The sequence below is a fragment of the Notothenia coriiceps genome, unplaced genomic scaffold (assembly GCF_000735185.1).
Source record: "Notothenia coriiceps isolate Sejong01 unplaced genomic scaffold, NC01 NC01_scaffold00036511, whole genome shotgun sequence".
In the NCBI taxonomy this organism is placed as follows: Eukaryota; Metazoa; Chordata; class Actinopteri; order Perciformes; family Nototheniidae; genus Notothenia; species Notothenia coriiceps.
The window spans coordinates 496434-521476 of NW_011369212.1; the positions used below are offsets into that span (position 1 = coordinate 496434).

At 40.8% G+C, this 25043-nt stretch overlaps 1 protein-coding gene across 1 annotated transcript; it reads left to right on the top strand.

Moving 5' to 3' along the window:
* The first annotated feature begins 1829 nt into the window (after window positions 1–1829).
* On the top strand, window positions 1830–20769 carry wnt9a (wingless-type MMTV integration site family, member 9A). The gene is made up of 4 exons (XM_010792566.1): window positions 1830–1956; window positions 13785–14044; window positions 14243–14505; window positions 16457–20769. The coding sequence occupies exons 1-4, from the start codon at window positions 1865–1867 to the stop codon at window positions 17039–17041; spliced, it is 1200 nt and encodes a 399-aa protein (XP_010790868.1). The 5' UTR covers window positions 1830–1864; the 3' UTR covers window positions 17042–20769.
* Window positions 20770–25043: the final 4274 nt, after the last annotated feature.

Here is a 25043-nt window from a genome sequence, read left to right on the forward strand (position 1 = left end):
AACACAACTGTAAATGATCAAGCTTGCTCACTTTAATCTCTATTTTGAAGTGCCATTTTGTTTACCCACACAGTAAGTAGAAACTTGGCTTTGAAGCCACTTGGCCCATCTGTGGCTGTGTTTGCGATAAACGGGCAGTATATTGTTTGAGATTGGGAATGAATAGACTTCATCCTGAATCCTGGCAGCAGTGCTCCCCAGGTGTAGCTGTGAAAACCTGGACCCTTCCCAAGTTCAGATATCTCTCTCTCTATTTACGTGCCAAAAATCAAGGTGTGTGCGGACACAAAAGAGGTTAGGTGATAGCTGAGCCACTGATAGGTGTTTATACAGGAGTTAAGTGTGGTTGTCCCTGACTAAAGATATTCTCAGCTGGCAAACAGTCAGTAGATATTGTTCACAAATCAAGAGGTCAACTTAGTCAACACATCTGTAATACCGATCCTCGTTTATTATGGCAGTCGTGCTTAAGAGAATAAACCTGTGACCTGTAGGGCTGTCACTTTAAGTAAAATGTTACTGTGAATAACTGACATTCAACCACCTATGTCTATGTTTTGCAAACATACTCAATTGCATTTTACAACTATGCAACTTTTTTGACTGAGTAAAATGTTTGCATGTTAGAGAATATTTTCTGTGACAATAACTTCATGTTTTGGTAATCTCCAAATCTTATGCAATCAAATGCGTAGGAAGAGTAAATATTTTCAAGAGCAGACCTGCCAAAGGGTTCAGATTACTTTGCCTGAGTGATTGATTGTTTGCTAATTGATTTATGGTGCTCAATATGATATTTTTCAAAGTGATTAAAGGTTACTTCAACGGTTGCGAAATGGCCTACAGTTATAGTTGCGGATACATTTGCTTTCTTCACCGTGAACTGCAGATGAACTCATGGTTTAGGAGAAGTGATCGCTGTGCCTTCCAAAAGGCAAGACCAGACTGATATTTAACTTCAACAGACAATCTTTAACCAAAAATCGACTAAACATGGAGCCTTTTCTGCAATATACAATGCTTTTTTTGACAGACAAAGTCAACACAGGCATGATGATTTATAGGGCATATTTTACAATCATATGTGAAAATCTGTAAAGTGACTCCAGTTTTCAGAAACATGTGGAACCAAAAGTACAATATTTGTCTCAGAAAGTTTGTAAATTCAAGAATAAAGTATAATGTTGAAATAGCTCACTCAGTATACTACTAAATATCTCATAACTCACATTTGAAACTAAATTCTCGACCTTGGGAACAGCAGTTAACAATTTCGAAATTCGGTCCACATGTGTTAAACTTGTTCCAGTGTCTGATCTGTAGCTTAAGTACAATAATGGAGTAAATATACTTAGTTACTTTACATTGCTGCACAAAATAAACAATTTAAAAAAAGTCCAGCTACAACATCTTATTTAGCGTTGGACTTCATACACTTCCATATAGGGCCAGTAACTGTTATCCTGCATCTGCTGGATTATACAAATTCAAGGTTTGCTATACTGGAAATAAACTGCCACTGACTGATGGTAAACAAGTATTTGATCATAAACAGGCCAGCTCATACTGACCTCAGTATGCACAAACACTGACGATATGGTGTTTAAAACGCCCACTAGTGCCAATCATAAATGAAGGCAACTGGGAAGATTTATCTCTCTGAAACCTGAGAGTGAATTGTGAATCAGCTCAACTCTGTATGTATTGCCATATTACTCGCTCTCTCCCCCTCTCTCTCTTTCCTCTGCTCATGGGAGGAGCGCAGCGCAGCTCCTCTCTGTATAAGAAGTGTTGAACGTTCAAGAAGGGATTTTACACAGCTACTCAGGAGAAACGAAATGATCTGCCCTGGAGCCGCAGCAAAATGCTGGATGGACACCTACTCCTGGGATGGTTATCGTTCACAGTCATAGTGTATCTTCTCAACTTGCCGGGACCAACCGCAGCTTATTTTGGGTAAGGACTAACAGACACTATAGTATGTCCATGATGCTGCTTTCATTGATTTGATTGGTTCCTAAAAGCAGGTAACAACTTTATATCTTTAACTTTAAACCCCGCTGAAAAAGTTCATTGAGGTTTCTTGAGAGACTCTGCAACTAAAAACATGCCTAACCCACTTTGATTTGTGTTATAAGTTGTTTTGATTGCATTAATATCAGCGGGTCAGCGAGGTGTCATTTGGCCGCGGTTGCGCAGCCCTCAGCGGCCTCGCAGCTGGTGACTGCAGCAGGTTGTCAGCACATGATTTGGCCTCACTGGAGCTGCTGACAATTGCATTTTTGTGTGACAAGCAGGGTCAGAGACTATCTTAGAAAGCCCATTAACACAGCATCTATAACAGGTAGCTATACGCAGCCCCGGCGTAATGTTGGCCGAGGAGAGCTCACCCCATTCTCTCCGTGACAATTGAGCCAGCGCCCAGTGTAATGTAACCCCTGGCGCGTTGAATGGCAGGTAGTGGTCGAGTGATTATTTTTGCTGAAACACTTGTAAAATCATATCCTTAGTCGACTCTGAAAACAACTGCGGAGTGAAAGGTGAGTGTATATGCCTCAGACTCCACAGCTGGTAACAATAAAGCAATCTGACTGAACTGGTGGCCGAAACGTCTGCTCAGCTTGCACAGAAAAATTCCCCCATCCAGCATAAACATCACCCAATTCTGGCAGGCTTTTTTCTCTCTTCTGCTTCCTCCATCAGCTTTAAAACACACTTGGAACACGTGTTAGGAAATGAAACCAACAAATTAAGGGTTTCATAAATCATGTCATATTCACAATAATGTTTAATTTAGGAAGAACACAGGGGTGTATATTTCAAAGTAAGTCATTCTCAGGAAACGCCTTGAATTTTAGGTGTAGCCCACTATGACCTCCACTTCAGAGTGCCTACTAATGCACTGAACTCCTGTTTGCCTGCTCCCATGAACTTGCACTTTTAGTTTTCTTTTTACTGTTTTAGTTAAATACGACCATTACCCTGCAGGGAAGCAAAGGTCGTTCAACTGAGGTAAGGATTTTGTCAGGTGTGAGAGCAGCCATGTTTCACCTGTCTTCATCCCACAATCCCCCAAAAGACACCAAATCTTTAAAAACTGACAGAACAAAATGTACGAAGGTGGCAGGTCAAACTGAAACTTGGTGCTTTTCCGTAGTATCTACAAATATCCGTGTTGATGGGTGTTGTTACTGCTACCCTTGGATGAAAACAGTGCAGACGTACTCAGAGACAAATTGCTGTGACTGTGCAGTGATGACAATCGAAGCCTTTCCAGCAGAGTCAAATTTATGATAGGTATGGGTGTTGTGCTGGATCCAGGAGTGTTAGTTGATCTGGGAAATGTTGTGAATCTGCAAGAGAGCACAGGAAGTATCCCCTAAGGGCCCGTTAGACTTGTGTGTTAGACCTGTTGACCTTAACTCCTACGGGCTGTATAGGCTTTCCTGATTTTGGGTAAGACAAAATATGAAAAGAACAACAATGTTGGGAATTCTTGCTTTTTCTTCTGTCTGAATTAACCAGATTGTTGTGGTTGTGACACAGTTTCTAGTGCGTCTGAGTAAATGTTGTTCTCTTGGGTGTTGCACTGAGGTCTTGGCACATATCTGGGTGATGTAAACATGCTGTACAGCACCTGTAATAGCTCGTATGGTGGAAATATCACAGCCCTTCTCAGTAAAACGTCATCATCGGTAGTCCTCGGTTTCCGCTCCAAAGTTGCATTAGAAGGACAAATGTAACCCTCCTCTCTGTTTCTGTCTCCCTCCCTGTAGCAGTGTCACCCTTCGCAGGCAGTGTGTATTAAGGTTTACGTGCCAAATTGGCACTTACATCCGCCTTAATGGTCCTAATGGTAATGCGTATTTACTTATTCAGTTAGCACTTGTTTTCAATTCTCTCTGTCAGTCTGTTCTCTTGCTGTGGCCTGTGTAGTGCAGCGAGACATGTGGTATTACGATACTCCAGATTTATTATTCCACGGCTCGCTGAGGAGGGAATATGAATGAGTGTCAGTGAATGATTTAGCCCTGCAGCTGAGGAACATGAAACATACTGAAAGAGCCTGCACAGGTGACACAGATACAGAATGTGACTGCCCAGTGGCCAATTTCCCAGAAACCCGACACCAGTGACACTCCGGCAAAGTCCTGCTCGACTTTGGGACACACAAACACAAACCTGTTCAAATAAATATTCCATGAGCGTGAGGCATCCTAGGGCCTCTTGAGTACTGATTTACTCAAAATAGAGGGTCAATGTTGCATACCCAATTTCCAGAGTGTGGTGGAGCGTAAGTGTAACATAAACACAATCTCTCCTGCCCATAGTCTGCGCAGTCGAGGGTGGGGTGGGATTCCTGGCGTAGTCAAGCACCCGCTTAAATTGTCATCCTTTGCCACAAGAATGTGAGCACTCATTTTCTTTCCCTCAGCCTGTTGTGGCAGGTGCTGGTTCTGCTAAATCCGTTATCATTAGAGTTTGAATCAGAGATCCTGGCTTAACTTTCGTTACCTGATTTAATAGGTTACAGCACCTTGATGAGATGTATAATCTGTCAGAGAAGGAAGTCATTTGTTTTCTCAGTTGACCCTTCTGGGCTCAAAGGGCTCTCTGAGACAACTTTGTTGGTTTACATTTGAGTTTTGGTAAAGGCATGTCATTCTGTGGTCTTGTAAACTGTGCTGAATGCGAGTCCTAACACTTAGTCAAGAGTTTGTTTTTATTTAGTTCATGTGCGACATATACAGGAAGGTTGCCCACAGTCATGCAACTGCCTCTCTGATTTACCAATATAAGAGGCACCGCAACCACCGGAAGAAGCAAATATAGTGTTGGTCCTACTTGCTGTTTGATAACTGTAATATTCTTAAACCCTCCTATCATCAGTTTGTTCCTGAAAGAGAGCTGATGCTCTTTCAGATGGTCTTATTGTTTTCAGCGCTCCATTAAGTCAGGCAGAATGCCAAAAACAACATGGTAACAAATGGGATGTGTGTACATTTACTGAGGAATGATTTTTCAGTTTGCAGCTGAACAAGGTTTTTTATCACAGTGCTGAATTAATTCCTGATGTGTATCAAACAGAAGTGCGTTTTAAAGTTTCCCTCCTCTCTCTCCCCTCCTGTCTTCTGGTTGCCTGCCTCATGTGCGTGCCGGCATCACTACAGTGGTTTGTGGGGAGCTGCTGGGTGATTACCACTCATTAGGAGCAGCAGAGTTAGTGTGGGCTCAGACTGGCGATGCCTGGCAGACAGTGGTGGCGGGCGTCTCATTACCAGGCCTTAAGGACTGATTAGCCCTGACGTGCAGCAAGGGCGGGGAGCCCCGTTGATAGAGGGATTTCCCAACTTCATAGGATATCCTGTGGCTACAGCCACACCTCAAAGGGTATCACTTTACTGTGAGCCAAGAAGATAGGATTCTCTCAGCTCTAACGCTGTGACCATGTAGCGTGGTGAGATCACGCAAACCTGGAGGCTTAGATAACAGACCGCATGGCCTCTGAAAAGAGAGAGCTTTGTTTTCTTTATGTTTTTGTTTGATACATCTGGATTTGAGCTAAGCCATGCTTTGCTTTCAGTGTTCTGCTCTATAACATCCCTCTTGAGAGGCCTGCCATGCCTGTGGATGCCACATGGTGGTGCAGCACCTTCTGAGAGTGCAGGATGGGCCTCAATCAGCACTTTGTAACCTTTTTGTGTAACATTAGGAGAGTGGGAAATTAAATAAGAAAACATCAAATGTAAAGGCAGCCAAGTCTGTGTAAAAAAAATTCAGGAAGAGAAAAGGTTGATGTATGCTTAGATGTGGTCAACCTGCATGACATGTGCAAAGTGTGTTTGAAATTCAGCTTAAGAAGCAGAAATTCCCCTCTCTATATTACTTCTTCTCCTAACTAATGCACAGCCTTACTGTTGATTCCAAAAATTGCAGTGGTACACATCTTGTTATGGAGGTTTCAGTGGTGCCTGTAGTGGGTTGTTATGGGACTCATATTGTATAATACCATGGTTCTTCTGAATATTTTGAATATTTCTTGGTTTGGTAAGGCTTTTAAATTGTGCTTGGCTTGCTCACATCCTAAAAACAACAGTTTTGGTGTCATCAGCATGCAGAGAAAACCACAGCCGAGATATTTTTGATTTTAAAGGGCTTTCCCACCAGGCAGCTGTGCACGTCATTGGTGGATAGTCAGATGATATGGTAGGGAAACTCCTGTTGAAGTGTTGTTGGTAACGCATGATGATTTTTACAGATGTAGCTGTAGACATGGGCAATTTGCAAAACAGGAAAACTAATATAGACTCAAGATACTTTTAGTGGTCAGGCATTGATGAGATGATGCTAGTTAGCGTAACCGCTATGTCCTGTGTTTTCCATCCTTGACCGCAGGCGTTTTCTCTGCTTGGTTTGTGGGGATAGGAGAGACATGGCGCTTCACATGTGCCAAGATTAGTAGATTGACAACCCTTACTTAAGGCTTTAGCCGTATAAAATATCCGTGCATTTTTCTATGTCAACCTTCACAGTTTCAAACTTTCTACAGCCAACATTTAATCTTTGTTTTTAATCTCACATTCCAGTTTTCAAAGATTCATAATTTCATAAAGGATGAAAGGAAGTTGACCATACCTGTTCAAAACCGCATGTTTAGAATTTTACTGCACTTTTATCAGGACGTTCATCTTACATAAACACAATGATATAGAAGCCTGACCTGACGTGCACTCAGATACTCAGGTACTGCATTCAATGTTTGCCAAATGGGTGTAATTGAATAGACTAAGGTTTGTCCCAAAAGGCATATTTATTCATACAGCCTGAGAACTAGTTTGAGAATGGACGTAGTCAGATGAACACTGACTGTAATGTGCAGTACTTTTGCTACACGGTGAAAATGGCCCCATTTGCATGAAATGGTTGCTGCAGCTTAACTCATCAGTCAGTTCTAAAGATTAAAACTCCTTCACTCCAGGCGATAAATGAGCTGTGTGTACATGCACAGAAACGCATGCTACTGGGGAATATTTGTAAGATGAGTCAAATTAACATACATTTCTGTCTTTGGCTTGCAAATTACTGTCAGTGTTTGAGCTTGAATAATTCAAATTAAAAACAATGACATGTTGCACTTTTGTTTTGCATTTGGGTTCGGTAGGTCTTGTAGGAAACAACTAATCTTTCAGAAGAGCAAATAACCGCCAATGAACTCAGCCACTGTATTTACTGAGGCATAAGTGATTCAAAACACCAAGTGTTTTGTTTTGGATTTTGCGGTTTGACTTTGCACGCTCGGTTTATTCAAGGAGTGCCTTTAGCCCATCGCACAAGGAATTAACAAACCTGATATTTCCATTGAACACTTTCAATTGTCTGCTTAACAGTTCGTAGTCAAACTAACAGTCTCTCGCCAAATTACCATAGTCTGGGTCTTGTGTCTGCATGTGCGAACCGGTGAGAGCTAAGTACAGTATGTGTGCCTGAACGTGTTTGGTGCGCTGGTACAGGGCTGCTCTGTGCCATGGTGTAGGCTAGAACAGGGGAGTCATGCGGACACTGCTGCACGCCCAATCTGTGCCAGTCACACAGTGACTATAACTGAGCTGCTGACCTTAGAAGCCTTGAGTTCTCACATAGCAGTTAAACCTCTTACCATGCCCCACACTCCCATTCCCAAACCCAAGTCCTGTAGTCCTACTGCTCAGCTACCAGCGCTCGCATTAACAGCTGCGGATTAAAAATTAGGCTCAACAGTAACTTTTCCCCTTTTTTTCTGAATTGAAACAAAAATATTTTAGAGTGGTGCAACTTTTTGGGAGGAAAAGCTAACTGAGAATACATTGACTTAAAATAAAATAAGCCCAATGCATCATCATTCACATTTAAAATATCAAGAGAGTTGAGCAGGAACTCTACCCAATCAGTCAATTAGTGGGAGTAGTCTGACACAACTTATGTGGGTTGTAAATGACCAGAAGGGACAGCAAATGATATAACATTTGGTCATATCCTGTGAAGTCATTCAAGATAGTGGACTTTCCCCCCTCACACTGTGAATAGCTGTGCTTCTAGACGTTGCATAGCATCCCCACTACGCAGAAAGGCTCATTACTCAACTAATAATGACTTACTAAGTCCCAGGCCAGTACCACTTTGTTTTCAAAGTCGTTTTGTCATGTTACTGTACAGCCACAGCTTGTTAGGAGTAGTCACAACACCCAGTGCTTTCAACCAGTGACTAATCTTATTTTAGCCTCATACATAACCATTTACTCTTTCCCCTATTTCTGTTTTTAAAGACTTGGGCAACTAACGGTGTCACTTTAGCTGTTGGGGAGAAATAATATGAGTCCTGTGCAGGATTTTGTCTCTTATAAACGTCTTGGAGGTGGACAATAGCCTGGAAACTCCATGTACCGGAGAGTCATTTGACACTGATTCATGGTTTCTTCAATTATTCAAGTTTAAGCTGTGGAGCACATTGTCAGCTATAGTTAGAGTGGGCCAGAGGGAAAACACCACACACACTCACATTCCTACAACCTCTGGCATAGCCTGTGCTGTGATACACCAGATGGGACTTGGGCAGGGTGGTCTGAAGTTCATCCAACATTTCTGAGAAAAACAGACACTTTTTTCTACCAAAAAAGAGCATTTTAAACACTGTGAAGGCAGGAGTAAATTGTAAAAGAGAAAAATAGGAGATCTGCACTGGCGGGTTTAATTTCCTACAAAAACAAAATGTTTGATTTTTAAAGATATGTACAGAGTAATCTCAGGTGAGCACGGTAGTTTGTCTTCATGACAGCTGAACTGTTCCAGGACACATGTTCATGTCTGTCATTGTCTTGTGCAGGGTACGTCCCAGACAGCGGTGGTTTTGTCTACAGGAGGCTTTGTTTTGAGCCAACAGCTGGACAGAATGATTGGCATTCGTTTAGAGTAATTGACCAGTGGGAAAAGGGAAAGTTTGGAGACGAGGGAAAAAGAAGGAGAAGGAGAAGGAGGAGGGGGGTAAGTTGTGATCTAGGAGACACCAGACCACACAACCTGCAAGTTCAGGCTGATGGAGAAGCTGTGGCTTTTTTGCTTTTCTGCCTGGGCGCGTTCAGCCACGACTGACTCCTGTGGGTGTTGACTTAAGGTAGTAAGTGCCTATATGCCACAGCACATGCACGCATGCACACACATGTCTATATTGTAACTATATACACAAATGAAGCCAGCAACTGTAGAGTGAAGATGATAAACAGACACTGGTTGACAATCGCCAAAACTCTTCTGCCAGAAAAATGTTTGCTTTGGTAACTTGGCGTATTATTTTCAAAATGTTTGCTCTACACAGTATGTCAGTGATCGTACACTTGTAAAGTTAGTGCCGTGTGGATTGCTTTTTCCTCCTGAGATTAATCTATACCACATGGACCGAGCTGCCTTTATGTTGTTTATGTTTGTGTGAGTCAATGGATAACAGCAGTGCACAAAGTCATGTGTGTTTGTACCCTGTACACATAGCAGACCAGCATTTAGGCCTTAACAAGCAAAGGTAAGAGATAGTAGGTTCTAGGTACTATTACACCATCTTAACATACATAACACACATACATAACTTACATACCAAACCAGAGAAGAACGAGCAGATTTTCCAGCTGGGGGTCACTGCAGGCCTGTAATGTAAAGCCGGAGAGGTAGTGCTGATGGCGAACTTTAGCGCTAGTCAATGATTTCCCCGAGGGATCGACTCTGAGGCTCCACGGTGTGAAACGAGCTGTTTTCCCTCAACCCACTGCATTGGAAAATGTATATAAAGTAAATGTCACGGGCAATGGGAGGTGCTGAAAGGGAGAGAGAGAAAAGACTAAACAAACGCCGGTGTTACTAAGTGAAAGACAGTGGAGGAGGCGCTGCGTGAGAGTGGGTCAGTGTTGTCTGTGAGGAGTGTGTAGAGGCAAGTGTGTAAATGGAAAAGGCAAAGCTGAGCAAACATCAGCAAGAATCCGACCTCACATAGGATAATAATGACTTTTATATGTTGGTGTTGTATTCCACGTGTAATTGGTGTTGCTGTGCCAACACCTTAAACAACACGTCAAACAAAAACACCTACAGAAAATGGTCCATGATGTGAAAACACAGAGTTACATGATTTTACTTCATCTAATTCAGTGTGGCAGTGATAGCATGTAAGTCACTTATGGCTATGTGTGTGTTGCTTCTATTATTGCACGCTTTTTAAAAGGGTTTATAAGATGCAACCAATCCCTGCCTTAGACCTTGGTAGTAGATAATTCTTTATATATTAATTATCAGACAAATGTAGCAATGCCAGTAAGGGATAAATTACGTTTTCTATTTGGTATTTTATATTTTGAGCTATAACGCTCTGATTGTGCCTATATAAATCTTTTGAAATGGCTCAAATGTTTGGACAGAATCACCTTATTTAAGACGTTGCCAGGAGCTCCTTTACTGTTTTTCTGACATTTAATAACCCACAATGAGTCAACTCATGGAAAGCTATAGTAAATAATTGATTAACGCTTACGATAGCCATTTGTAACAAAAAATTATCCATAATTAGAAAGCGGTACCCTATATTTAAAAGAGAGTTGTTAAAGATGACGTTTGTCTTTCCCCGTTTCCCTTAAACGTACTCATCATGATGGGAAAACTCACAAATTAATGTCGTAATCAAGGAAAATGTAGGCTTGTCTGGTGGAGTACGGAAATAATACATCTCTAAAGTCTCTCATGACTCAAATTATTTCCTTTTGACCCAAGATTTGTAATGATTTGAGATTCAGCCCCTGTGCTGTTTTCCAATTGTCTTTTCCTCTCAGTGAGTTGAATGAGTTCGTTTCTCAGCAAACAGCAGAGAGATATTTCATTTTTTTCTGCAGATCACCATATTGGAATGTGTGGCCTTTTGTGTGACAGCAGGGGACATGGAAAATATGATCTTTAATTTCCAATAATGTTGAATTCAAGAGGAATGATTGACGTGAACCCTGCTATTAATCTTGTGAACATCAAAAAAATGGCATCCAGAATAAGATATTATATAGACAGAGACAATGAAATCAGTGTACATCTGTGATACTATTTGATTGCACAAAAGCGAGTCATGGCCAGTAGTTTATTCTCTGGAGATACATATGTAGTGTTTCTCCGCTCTCAAATCTCTTCCCTCCATGCTTTGCCTCCAGGCTGTCTTTGCAACTAGAAATATGCAAGCCGCAAACACGGTAGCACTGAGATCAGTGTCATGTCTTCTTTGGCCTCCCTCCAGCTCCTCTCAGACCATCTTCTTGTCTTTAACAGGCGGACGTCACACAGAGAGTTAAGGCCTGTCACTCTAATGGTCTCTTGTTTTGGCAGGCGTTTGTGCTTTTGGAAGATCTGACGCTGATATGAGTTACTATGCATGCCTTACCAAGGAATGTGCACATCATGCTGGTGCTATTGAGTAAATAAGAACACCATTTGTTGGTTGGATCTATTTGCTAAGTTTAATACACGTGTCAATTGTTTTTTTCAACTTGCAGACGTGTAATAGCACACTGGCTCCTGGTGTGAATTTACAATATTTCTTGAAATTCACATGGTTTTTAATTTCCCACTGGTGCTTCAAATGAACTTGGGCAGGTACTCCACGTGGCGCCATCATTCAATCCCTGACTGCTTGCTTGCCATAGAACGTGCTTGTTGTGGAACGGTTGTCAGTCATATGTAACATACCGGGTCAGCTGGAACTGTTTCTTTTGGCCCTTTGAATATGTTTTCTTGGCATTGTTGGCAACGTGGATTTTAACAAAGCATCAGACACATAAGAGGAAAATGATATTCACAGCGAGACAATTTCGTGCATTGGGTACGCTACGCTCTGTACGCCTCAAACCATACATTTTTTTAACTCTCTAAGTGTGTTGGGAGAGCAATCTCTGTCAAGACGCAGCTTGCCAGGTTTCCATTTGAAAATTCATAGCTGTCAGACAAGTAAAGGAAAGGCAAACACACTTTGTAAAAAGGAAACCATTTTGACCCAATCTGAAAGCAAATCCTGATCCTTCTTGATTTGACTGCTTGGATTTTTAACCAGGCCGTGAGTGTATCTTAAAGACAATATCATATACCATATGTGAACTATTAAGTCCATTTGTATTGTCTTGAGGGAAAACATTTCAGTCAGTTGTTGGACTTATTAAAACATTCTCTTGTTGAAGATCTCCTGTGACCTTCTGCTAGAGGCTGAAGTGAATATGAGTGGTGTCAAAATCCTCTCAGAAAAACAATAATGAAGTCAAAAATGTAAGTAATGTAGATCACACTTATCAACAGTTCTGCTCCATTAACTAAACTTGTGTGGACATCCAGCAGGTGCTCTGCACAAACACATTTTCTTTCACAATGGTTGCTCAATCCAACCATGAGGCAGATTTCCTGTTTACTGTTGCTTTTTATTTGGTTGTTTTTACATGCACAAAAGGATTACACCATTTATTTCGTTGGCTTTATCACTTCTTTTATCTATGAGATGTATCTGTAGAGACACTTGTAAAATTGGGTGCTTCGATTATTATTTTTCTTTTTAAAAAGATAAAAATGGAACACTTTATTATACAGCAAAAGGAAAAAGTAGAAGTCCTTCATTTCTTTTGTTAGCTCAGCATTAGATAATGTGTCCATCATCCATACACAAAAGTGTCCTTTTAGTGTCTGTCTGCAAAGGCACGTTGGCTAGATGTCGTGTGCTTTTGTGAGTTCTGTAAATCCATTTATTCTTCAGTTTCACTTTAAGGGTGTTAAGGAGGCCAGGAATTCCACATAATGAACAACTACGGTGCCAATCCTGTCAGATGGTGTGACCAAAATGGTCACAGGCTGACAGTCATGTCCCCTGTGTGTGTTTATGAAAGTAATGCTCTGCTCTCCCCATCACAACCTCAGAACGTTGGTCGTCGGTTTTGCCAGCTATGTGGCAGTTCTCGCTTTGTGTGTTTTATATACGCTTCCCTTAAATAAACCGACGAAAGGAGTCTAGCAAGTCTACCACATGTTCTCCATACCGTGTTTAGAACTGAATCTCCTGCTTGTTATATTTCAAATGGATCGCAGCTTTAAGGTCCTGAATACTGCGCTTTTGTTATGGGGCTTCTATAATGAGAGTGTAAATCCTGCTGTGTGATCATGTTTAAATCTATACAACACTGCTGTGAGTGACATCCCCCCCCTTAGGACACGATATAAATATTAAACCAAGTATTCGCTGGCTACTGTTTCACATGCTTGTGGTATGACTGTCACGTTCACCGCGTGCCATTGTTTAGAACATGTCCCCACATAAACTGAATGCTTTCTTACGTATAAAATGTATAATCTCAATCCTAAATTCTCAACACATTAGGTAGTGAGCTGCTAGTCTTTGACTTCATTACTGTGTGAGGTCTAAAACGGGGACAAAACAGTGTCAGGAACTTCTTATGAAAAGTAAGAACTCATCCACCTCTTTGGAGAATTTGCTCTATACACAGACACGCCTGTGCTGGAGGTTGATCTCAATCTCGAGCAAATGCTGATTTCCCCTGAACATTAACCTGGACAGCGGAAATCATTTGAACATTAACCAAACTTCGGAGTATTATATGCCCCAGCTGTTTATGTAGTAAATCTTTGCAACTCTTATTGTTTATCCAGGAAGGTCAGCATCCTTTTATCAAGATGAATCCACCCCCTCTCTGTGCAGAGTGTTAACTGAGTGCCTCTGTGATCTTTCCCTCCAGGTTGACAGGTAATGAACCGTTTTCTAACCTGCCACTGAACTCTCTACCAGAGGAGAACGTGGGCAGGGCCCACTACAAGCTGTGTGACCGGCTCAAACTGGAGAAGAAGCAGCGCAGGATGTGCAGACGAGACCCGGGCGTGGCAGAGACCCTGAGAGAGGCCATCACCATGAGCGCCCAAGAATGCCATTACCAATTTCGCTTTGAGAGGTGGAACTGCCCCTTAGAGGGACGCCACCGAGCCAACATACTGAAGAGAGGTATATATGCCCTTTCCTTCTCTTTTTGAACTTGTAAAACCAACTTCGTCTCTCACAAATATTGCACAACTAGAAAAACAACTGAAGTATCATTGTATTTTACACTCCTGTGCTTAAAATGTAAAAACAGAAGTTGCAATATAATCTTTTCTTTTTGTCCTGCCTCTCATTTGTTAATGTGCAATGTGTCTTTTCCAGGATTTAAAGAGACAGCCTTCTTGTACGCCATCTCCTCGGCCGGACTAACCCATGCGATGGCAAAGGCTTGCAGCGCAGGACGCATGGAGCGCTGCACGTGTGACGAGGCCCCGGACCTGGAGAACCGCAAGGCTTGGCAATGGGGAGGCTGCGGAGACAACATCAAATATGCAAACAAGTTTGTTAGGGACTTCCTGGGCAAACGCTCCAATAAGGACCTGCGCGCACGTGTGGACATGCACAACACAAATGTGGGCATTAAGGTAAGCTGGTGATTTAGCAGTGGTATAATGTCTTACGTGGCTCTTGAGAAGGCTTACTTAAAAAGAGAACAATGATTTAAGTGGCATCTCTTTAATTAAGAGACAGTCTTTGTATCATCAATGAGTACAATGTCTAAGTTTGAACTCATGAAATATCTTAGCCTCTGCTTCATTGATTTTGACTGTTCTTCCTATCTTTTGTGATTCCCAAAACTGTGTTTAAGGGAGTTAACATTCAAAGGAAACAATACAAAATTACACAATACGTTTTTTAACAGATGTTCACCAACAGTACTCCTTTTTTGCCTTTTTATTAAAGTCATAATCTGAAATGTAATATACCATACCCATGAGGCAAACCAGGACACAAGGAAAACAGTTTGAATGGGATCGGAGTTTATTTGGAGTCACAGATAGTATTCAAACAAACTCACACAAATCAGTTTAATGGTGGGAAAACTGTGATAACGTAATACAAACAAATAAGCAAAGTTAAATGTATCTCCTAGAAACTTGGAAAAAAGATAAACTGATTAGACTAATTGCCACTTTAATATTGGTGAATACTCAAAGTGCTAGTTGGTCAATATTTGTTTTCCCTCCTACAGTAGATTACAGAGTGTAAGTGACTCACATTTGTGCTTTGGCAACATTCTTTAATTGTTGGTGATAAGCAAATACGCAAATATTTTCGTCTTGGAAGTGTTTTTAATAGTAAAATAAAAAAGTAGTGAATGGTTTTAGTTTGTCATGCCAAAGCAAACTTAAGGTCTGGAATCTGTTGCTTTTTCTCATATTGTAGCCATTTTCCTTTTGGTTTCAAAATGAGTTATAGCAGAGGCACACTTCCCAAATGTTAGCAGATACAAAACTCTCCTCAAAGCCAAAGCAGGCTCTTCCTTTTCTGCTCGGCACTCCAAAATCCCTCTCTGAGGAGATTTCATTTGCGATAAAAGATTTACAACGTTGTTTTTGCTCCTTTTTTTCGTGGTGATTTGCACATGTAGTGAGGTACACCACAGTCGTTCGGGATGAATTCCCAAACGGAGGACGGAGCTGGAATGTGCTAGCCTCTGCATCCCCCCCGACATTAAAAAGCTGACCTATCAAATTTTCTTGACCTGCCGGTGTGATGAATATGCGCTTCCTGTTCCCGATCTCTTTCACAGTCTGAGAAAAAGAACTGTAGATGCTATCCAAACTGCTAAGACAATGTGTTATTGTCATTGATTTTTCGCACACACACTGCTTTTACTCTGTGGTTGATGCTGAAGTGAACTTTGGCTGACCACTAAGAGGTCAAGTTGTGTTAAAGTAACGTGCTTGTGGTCACTTTTGCTCAAAATGCCCATGTTTCACTTACAATTATGTACAATTTTATATTGAGAGGACTTTTTCTACTATTATTTTAATTTTTAACTGTTTGCATGACCCTAGTTTATTATATAATTACAACACTAGAAGATTTGGTTTATCAACTCTTTTCCATGGCTGTCCGAATTGGTTGTCTACTTGAGAGTTTTTCTCATCAAATCCTCCCATCACTTATCCTGATTACTATTATTGACTTGGATCAAAATGTCGGTTATGATAACAACAATCCAGCTTCCCAATCCCAGGTATTATTCTTTGGCTCTTTGATATGGAGGCTAAGACAAAGTGTAACATTGTTCTCCTTTTTAATTATAATAATAATTGTTCACATGCAATATGTGAAGCCTTTGCTTTCCAGTCTGAACATGATATCAAACAGAGCAGTGAATGTAATATTGATAGTAATCATTTTCCATGGTGTCTTGACATTACCCCCAAACCACGGCAGTCTAATTGTCAGCATCTTTGGGTAATTTGGCTCTTTTAAATCCTGCTTACCAAACAAAGGCTCATTAAATGACATAGCATGCTTTAATGTGTCATGCCCATTAACAATATTTCATTGTTTCTGAACCAGATAACCAAGGGAAACATCACTTGCAAATGCCACGGTGTCTCCGGCTCCTGCACCGTCCGGACCTGCTGGAGGCAGCTGCTGCCCTTCCACGAGATTGGCGCGAACCTGAAGCTGCTCTACGAGAACGGCAGTAAGGTCGGCAGCTCCACCAATGAGGCCACAGGGGAGGGGGAGATAGCCACAGGCCGGAGACAACAACAACAACAGCAACAACAGCAACAACAGCAGCAGCAGCAGCAGCAGCAGCAGCAACAACAACAGCAGCAGCAGGAGCAGCCGCAGCAGCAACAGCCACTGCCTCCGCCTCCACCTCTGCCTGGCCCGAATGATCAGATCCCTCGCACGATGACCTTGCTCCACATCGAGGACTCGCCCAGTTTTTGTAGACCCAGCAAGTACTCATCAGGCACAGCGGCCCGTACGTGCTACAAAGACAATAACTGCGACGCTATCTGCTGCGGTCGAGGCCATAACACTCAAAGTAGGGAGGTGACTCGGCCCTGCCAGTGCCAGGTGCGCTGGTGCTGCTATGTCGAATGCAAGCAGTGCACGCAGAGAGAAGAGGTCTATACCTGCAAAGGGTAAACCTGTGACCTGTCAGCCCCTGTGATCAGCAAGTAAAGATGGTGGTGTTGAAACGGAGTGGCTGATTTGTTCTCAAACAAGGTTTTGCTCACACTGTCGGAACAATGTCCTGCTAACAAAAAAGGAGCAAGCCGATGGAGAAGCAATTAGCACTTTGAGGGATTTCTGTGGGTTTGGTTCCAGAGGTCCTTTAGCCCCATGTCTGGGCTTTGCAGATCAAAATTACCTTCTCAGACAACTGGGTCAACATCTCAAGCTTTTTTTTTTTTATCACGGCTTGCCTTGAAGAGAAAAGCTTTTTCTTTCCTAAAATCCAATTGCATCTTTTCACAAGAAAACAGAGGTTAGCATCCAGTAAATGAGGATCCAACACAAGGACAGTAACCCCAACAGACTGGTTTCTGGGGTTTTGCCCAAAGATGAAATGTGTGTGTGTGTGTCTGTTTGTCAATCTTTACATGTGTGTGTTTGTTCGTGAGCATGTGATAGATATTGAGGTGGGAGGGGGGTTCGAATGACGACTTTTATGGCAATAGAAACCATATTCAGAGACTGCTAAAAGAAAAAAAAAAAGACAGGGTGTAAGATTTACTCTACACGCACATAGTTACACACACACACATTGTGTGTTTGCATATGTATGTACATAAATGAAGTTATATTTGAATGATATTATACAAGCCACTTATCTAACTATGTTAAAACAAACCACTAACCACACAAATATTATGTTGTTTGTGTGTTCTCGCTCGTTCTTCTTCTTGATTCATGTTGACAAGGCCCTTTGGAAAGCAGCACACTCTGTCCTTCGCTGTGGATAATTTATAGATCCTTTTGGACTACTTCTTCACAGGAGAAAAAATAATTTCATTTTTTTTTGTCGTAATATAATATGAAGATGTCAGTAAATGCATTCACAGAAAATAACTAAACCAGTCAGTTTAGGCTATTCTCGGCCTTGAGCGAACCAATGTTCAGGGAATAACTTAGACCACTAAAACTATTGTGACAAAATAGGAAAGAATTATTCCAAAAACATATCATTTCCAAGTTGGAGATGACAGTGGCCTTATTATATTATTATAGCCAATGCAACAGGGGACCAGCAAACGGTCCGCGTGTGACTCACATCAGAAATTGTTGGGCTGTGCGGAGCTTAAATCCATTTATTTTATTTAACGTTTTATTCTTTGAAAATGTAAAGAAAACTGCGGAAAACTGGAGGATTGTAGCCCCCTACCATGTCACAACCTTCTGTCCTCTTGCCGTGATTTGATTGAGCCATATTCAACACGTAGATCCGCAGCACGTCCAGTGGGAGCTGCATTGGTCTAAACAATGAGGGGCAACTGAGACATAAATCTAACTTGACGTCTCTGCAGGGTTGCTCAAGTGAAGATAAATAAGTCTCATTGCTTATATAAATATATTTTCTATATGACTTATATTTGTGTAATGTTCAGCCAATTAATGCCTAAATGCAAACATTGGGGTTTTGCAAATCAGCAATCTTTTCTCTGAAGTGAGTAAAGTTCTTAATAAATACAACTTGATATGTTTTTTTATATTGTTGCTTGGCACAAAGTGACACGTTTGACACAATGCAGCATACTGAACCCTGCCATGCAACTACAGTGACAATTTAGGTCAATAGTTTGACAATTGGGAAATACTCCTATTTACTTTCTTGCTGAGAGTTAGTAATTGATACTGGTCTCATGCTTAAGGACACAGCTAGCTGGTTAGCTTAGTTCAGCATTACATCTGGAAGCACAATACATAACATTGTAATCAGTGAACTTTAGAAATGCTGTTTGGTAGATTTTGTTACCTGCACACAGAGCCAGGCTAGCCTTTTCTCCCTGTTGTCAGTCTTTAAGCCCAGCTAAAATAGAATTAGCTAACTGGCTGCTGGTGGTAGTTTCATATTGGCTTGACATATGAGACAGTAGTATTGATCTTCTCATCTAACTCTCAGCTAAAATGCAGAATAGCTTATTTTCCAAAATGTCAAAACAAAGGTTTAATTACATGAGAAATGTTTCTGAACACACAAACAATGCAGACAATAACATTTCATTGTATTCTCAGCACTTCTGAGAACATTACGTTATATACTATAAGATATGCCTTGGTGTGAATTAACTACTGAGTGAGGGACCCAGCTTTGTATTATAGCGCCATTTACGCACTGAAGCCCCAAAGCCCTTTAAAGTATTTTAAGATCTGTATTTATGGATACAGCGCAGTGCAGATTTTTTTTTCTTTTCTTTAAATTGTAAATAGTAACGGTTTCTTCTCCTGTGGTATAATGACAAAAGTGAGGCACATGTTCAACTCTCACAAGCAACTGAAACTGAAATTGGTAGCATTAAGAAACGTTAGGGTGAGACTTTTGTGGAAAAACACACAGCTGCTCTAACAAGACGATTACAGATTGTAATCAACGATGCAGCACCACGACAAACACTTACAAGTAGCTTTTAAGAGATTGTTAAGTCTTTAAAAATGATTATCAGAATTTTTAAGAAATTAAAGCACAGTCATTGACATGCTTTTATGAAGAAAGCCTTGCATGGAATATTTGTTCGGAGGAGATGAATTCCAAGCATTTTGATATGAGGAGGATTGCCAAATAAAGACTGGTCAAAACATATACATAGAACTTTGCACGCTACATGGAAACCATAATAGCTATGCTGAGACCTGAAGCACAAATGCCTGCTTCCCACAGCATTCGGTGTGTGCGTTGTCCACACTCCTTCGCCTAAACACACTGAGGTTCTCCACTATCGAGCGGATTCAAAACAGGCATGACAGGAATACCAAATGCACACCGAGTGCATTTTTGTTTGTTTATAGATTTTGTACATAGGCCCAAAACATTTCGCCCAAAAAAAAGGAGCATGATGCAGCAGCCAGTTGGGCAGTCATCCATATTCTCAAATCCAAAACTCTGCACTGTTGAGTCGTCAGTGGATCATGTACAAAATTCTGTTTTGTAGAAGAAAAAAAAAAGATAAATTATTTTTAAATATATTATGAGCATGTGTTTAGTGTAAATAACGTCAAAGTCTAAATTGATTTTATATCTTGTATTTTTTACTCTGTTTTTCCTTTGGGTGTTTGTTCCTAATTTTGGGGTTGAGGCTTTGAGAAGCAGTGTATACTTTGAACCTATTGCATTTCATATCTCATAATTCGCTGTTATCTAAGCACTAACAAATCCTAACAAATTTAGAAATAAACTCACTTAAGCCGTCTTTTATTCATGCGCACGATCATGACACAGTTTTGAGAGTATTCAAACACAATCACAGTCATCAACAATATCTTTTTTATAGCATTAAATCTGTTTGTATAATCAACTATTTTTGTGAAAGTACTTAGTAATGTCGGCCATCAACATACAATGCATTATAAACTCATGATTGCATCGTCGTGGACTAGTTCCTACAACCTTTGGATCACTTTGCAGCTACATGTACTTTTTGTTAGGATTTGTACTGTGCTTGTAAAACACATCAACCATGTATTGCTCTTTGTGATGATACTACACCAGCAAAGCTTCATCCATGTTCACTTATTCATGTCTTATGGGAACCCTAAATTATTTTCCTCTACCTCATGTGTATAGCTTGTAGGTATAAACAGATCACAAATGACTGGTAAGAATGTATTTAAGTTATTTAACATCTTTGTATAACAAAGGCGAACAAAATCTGAAATAATAAATGAATTTTTAAATTATTTCATGTGTGGTTTCATTCATTTGTAGTGCTTTGGAGGCATTTAGTTTTATGAGTCAATGACCGTCATAAATGTGATATCATAATACTAGGTTTTTATTGATGATTTAAAAATGGTTTGGTTTGGAAAGCTTGTGCTTATCCAAGTTGATTAATTGATTGTTTTTGATAAAAAAAACGTAGTCAAACTGCATGCTCATATCTAAATTTAAGATTTTGCTTAATTTGTCTACTTACGATTAGGATTTGGAGTGAAAACGCAATTAAAAAAATACTAATTTACATTACTTATTTTGGCATTTTTCTTCAATATTTTGTTAGACTACAGCCCTTCAGAGGCATATTTCTGCAAACATAGACTGTATGCTGACAACAACTCACAGACTTTACTAAACAGATTTACATTATTACACTAGGAGATAACTCAAGGTCCACTTTCTGACTCATTATGGAGCTCTAAATTGTATCACAGGCTTAAGTTTGATAAGTTGTCAATCAAAATCCTCTATTCTTTCAATTTATATTGACCTTAAAGTTATAAAGTTGAAAGCTCCTGGAAAAGCAAGTAGTTAAACTTGAGTTGAGGTTGTTTTGTCCAAAGCTTCGATTAAATTGAACAAATGAAAACACTTTGTGTACTTGATATTATTCATACATATTCTACAGGCAAAAACATGCACAAAACCATATGAAAAAACACGGCCATTTAGGGGTTTTCCCATTTGCTACAGCAGCAATTATGACCAGAAAGCCTCCTGTTTAAATCCGTGAACTGGCTGGGAAAAGGTCTGCATCTCATTTTTTGATAGTGACTGCAGCAAAAAAGCCTGCCTTCTATGTAATCAGACGTCATTGTTGAGGTTAAGTGTTTATGGGAACCTGATCCAGACGTTCTTGGATTTTCACAGTTTCATGCAGGATCAACCTAACTTTGCTATTACTTTTTATATTGATTTAGTGTAAACTGATTACCAAGGCCCCTGTCATATTACACTGCACAGTACCATGGCAGAGATGTTTTAGTTCAACGTCAAAGTAACTCATTAGTGCAACATTTCTGTTTTGGTTTTGCAGCGTAGGGACGTACGTATGTGCCGGAGAATTACCCTGCTGAATTGATATTATTTCAACAGGCTCTATTCCCTCAACAGATGACTGGAGATTTCAGGGAGTTTTCTCTCCCAACAATGTTGCAAATTTCTTGCGGCCTCATCATACAAACTCTGAAGCTCGGCTAATCCAGGAAAAAGGGGCTTTGTGATCCGGTGCTGTGAATAGGAACTTCACATCCTGTTGAGAAAACAACACACAATTATGGTGTATATCTGTTCTAATACCTAAAACATCAGTGGAAAAGCCCTCGATATCCCTTACGCGCGTACCTAAATAGCATTGCAGGAGAAGCACCCTCTTGGTGTTAGCTATTCCTCCCATGGGTCCTAGCTGCTTTGCTCTGAGAACCTGAGAGGCTTTAATGTAGCCCGCTGCTGGACTCCTCCTAACTTCCTGCCCTGTACCAGGCTCTAATATGAGCTGTAAATTTGTGGTGCGCTGTAATCCGACAACGTTTTGACAGCTGTTACCATGAAGGAAGTGGGTGCAACAAAAGCACATACTGAAAGAAAATCAAGCAAACTTTGCCCCCCGACCCTACTCCTGACTACCTCCCATTCCCACTCTCATCATCTGGTCTGCTCGGACATGCTCAGGGCTGTAAACTAAGCAAGAGTGAATAATGAGATAATTCTTGGACTGCTGAAAAAGGCAGATGATTTGTTGTTCCAGCATCACCCCGCTGCACAGGATGTAAGTGTGCTGCTTTAGGGAGTATGTTGGTCTAGTTGTGATATATATATGGAAACTGGAAGCAGAGTCAATGGCAGTAAATGTATTGCTCAATATGCAGGTTCATCAAAACCCCTTAACAATAATAGTTCAATATTTATGCCTGCTTTCTTGCCCAGAGTAAGTTGAAAGATCCATACCACTTCCATGTCGCTACAGTTAATATGAAGCTACCAACAATTTAGCACAAAGACCAGAAAACCTGGCAACTTTAATTTGACGTAATTAAAGGAAGTAACTGCGTGGGGCAAAGAAATACTCTACCTCATCCAAGATAGCTGTTTATTGTTGTGCCCAAATTTGACTGACTAACTAATGCTTGTTGTGCCAGCAACAGTGTGGCCTACTTTATAGTGTATTTTATTACATTCAATTATTTCATGAAGGAGATAGTTTCCTTTTTTTCCCTTAAGCCCGCGTCACACTATCCCGAAATTGACACCCGATGGACACACGATAAAGGAAATGTTCAAATTCGGCTCTGATGGTAACAACATCGGGCCATTCGTGAGGGCATCTTAAAGTGGACCTATCATGCTATATTTGAATAATATAGTGTAGGACCATACCTATATAAGGCATATTTATACTTTTTATTTTTCAAAATACCAAACAGATCATGCATTTTAGCCATTCCTCATTTCGCTCAATTTAACACTATCTTTGCATGGGCTGATTCTGTGAGAACAGCACCATCTACAGGCCTGGCATATGTACTACAGCGTCTCCAGTGCTTTCGAACGGCAATGTCCGTGGCTGTCTCCTCCTGATTGGTGGAGTTGGCCCAATAGCCGTAGCGCCACTTCTGTGACGTCACAGAAGTGTTCAAATCTGACACACACACCTACGGAATATATCCATACCAGGATAGTGATATAATAAGTTTATATCGGTACTATCCATGCGAATGTTGTTTCAGTAGGAACAAAATTGCGTCCAAAAGGTGGTGGTCTATATTTACAAACCTGTGATTCATAAAAAAAGTGGGTTACGTGACGTAAAAGAATTAAGTGAGGATTGACTCTCTACGACTCGAGTGTACAAAAAGGTTCCTCTCCCTGTTTCGTCCTCGAGACTGTCCATGAATTGTTGTTAGTTTTTGTCAATATTTTGTCCCAATTTCGATAACCTGTCCCGTGTCCTTCCCCGCTCCTTCCATGTATGGGAAGTCTGGGTTATAGTGTGAAAGGCTCTCCTTGATCGAAAAAGGGGTTGTACGACTTTTTTTAGTATTTAGGACACTAAAGGTGTCTGAACGTCGTACTCGATTCCACAAAAGTATCAAGAGTCGTGTGACACAATGGGTACACTCAAACAGGAAACTCCTAAATTACCACCCTTAAGAGTAATTTACAATAACATGTGGTACTTGAGAAATTTCGGAGCGCAGTGGTGACAGGTCTTAACTGTGGCTACCTGGTGTGCTTATACCTTAACACTTAAAGCGTGCTTCTACCGGGGCTTGGTGGTTGTTTTTCGTTGTAAATTAATGTAAATGTCTGTACTGTTGACGTTGCTTTCATTGTTTTTTGTTAATACATTTCGCAAATTACTATGACATGACTAAAATAGTCTGAAACAAGAAATGAATAGGCAGAAATATACATCTTCTATAATTCAAAAGAGGGCATTAAAACAAAGGTATCGTTGTTGTTGAAGGACGGGTTGAGCGGAAGTTTGGTTATTATATAGGGAAAAGCTAAAGTGTCTTCTGTTTAACCCGAATAAATTGTATTATACAAATGTACTAAAACAACAGTTATTTGTTGGCTACCTGTGTGCATTTCCTTTACAAGTTTAAGCCGAGACTAGCATCGTTGTAGCCCGGTAAGCAACTTCCGTAGAATCGGTAACAACTGCCGGCACCTCAAAGAGTCCGGGGCCTTATTGAAGCACTCGCACCGTTTTAGAAACCGTACACGGTTTTTTACCAGCTTCCTGACGCTTCAAGTAAAAGCACAAAACTATTTAAAACGTGGTTACTTATTCCGGTTAGTTAAAAAACCGTGGAAGGCATTCCGGTCGTGGTCATTCGCGGTGGCAACATAAGTAGACACGTGTGTGGTACGGTATCCTTAAGCGCCGTTGTTGGTCTCACTCCCGCTTTACGGCTATCTGTTGGCTACTATTTTCTTCGACTGTGCCCCTACATAACCTCTGTTCTACGGAGTGCTCACGGAATGCTTCAACGGCCGAGTTTCTTCAACGACGGCCTCGGACTCTTTGAGGGGGCCGCCAGTACTGCTACCGAATTTCCACTGGAAGTACGTTTTACGTCGAAAACATTAGCAGAAAAGATGTACTCTATACCAGGGGCCACAAAGGTCCCTTGAGTGGTTCAAAGTCTTTTGTGTTGGGAGAGATAAAAGGGGTATTAGGGTTTAGAGAATTTTTCCCAGACGTTGGTC

Excerpts from the sequence above, each read along its gene's own strand:
- wnt9a (XM_010792566.1), top strand. The coding sequence starts at position 1,865 with ATGCTGGATGGACACCTACTCCTGGGATGGTTATCGTTCACAGTCATA. Across the intron at positions 14,045-14,242 it reads AGCCAACATACTGAAGAGAG|GATTTAAAGAGACAGCCTTC; the intron begins GTATATATGCCC and ends TGTCTTTTCCAG. Across the intron at positions 14,506-16,456 it reads ACACAAATGTGGGCATTAAG|ATAACCAAGGGAAACATCAC; the intron begins GTAAGCTGGTGA and ends TTTCTGAACCAG.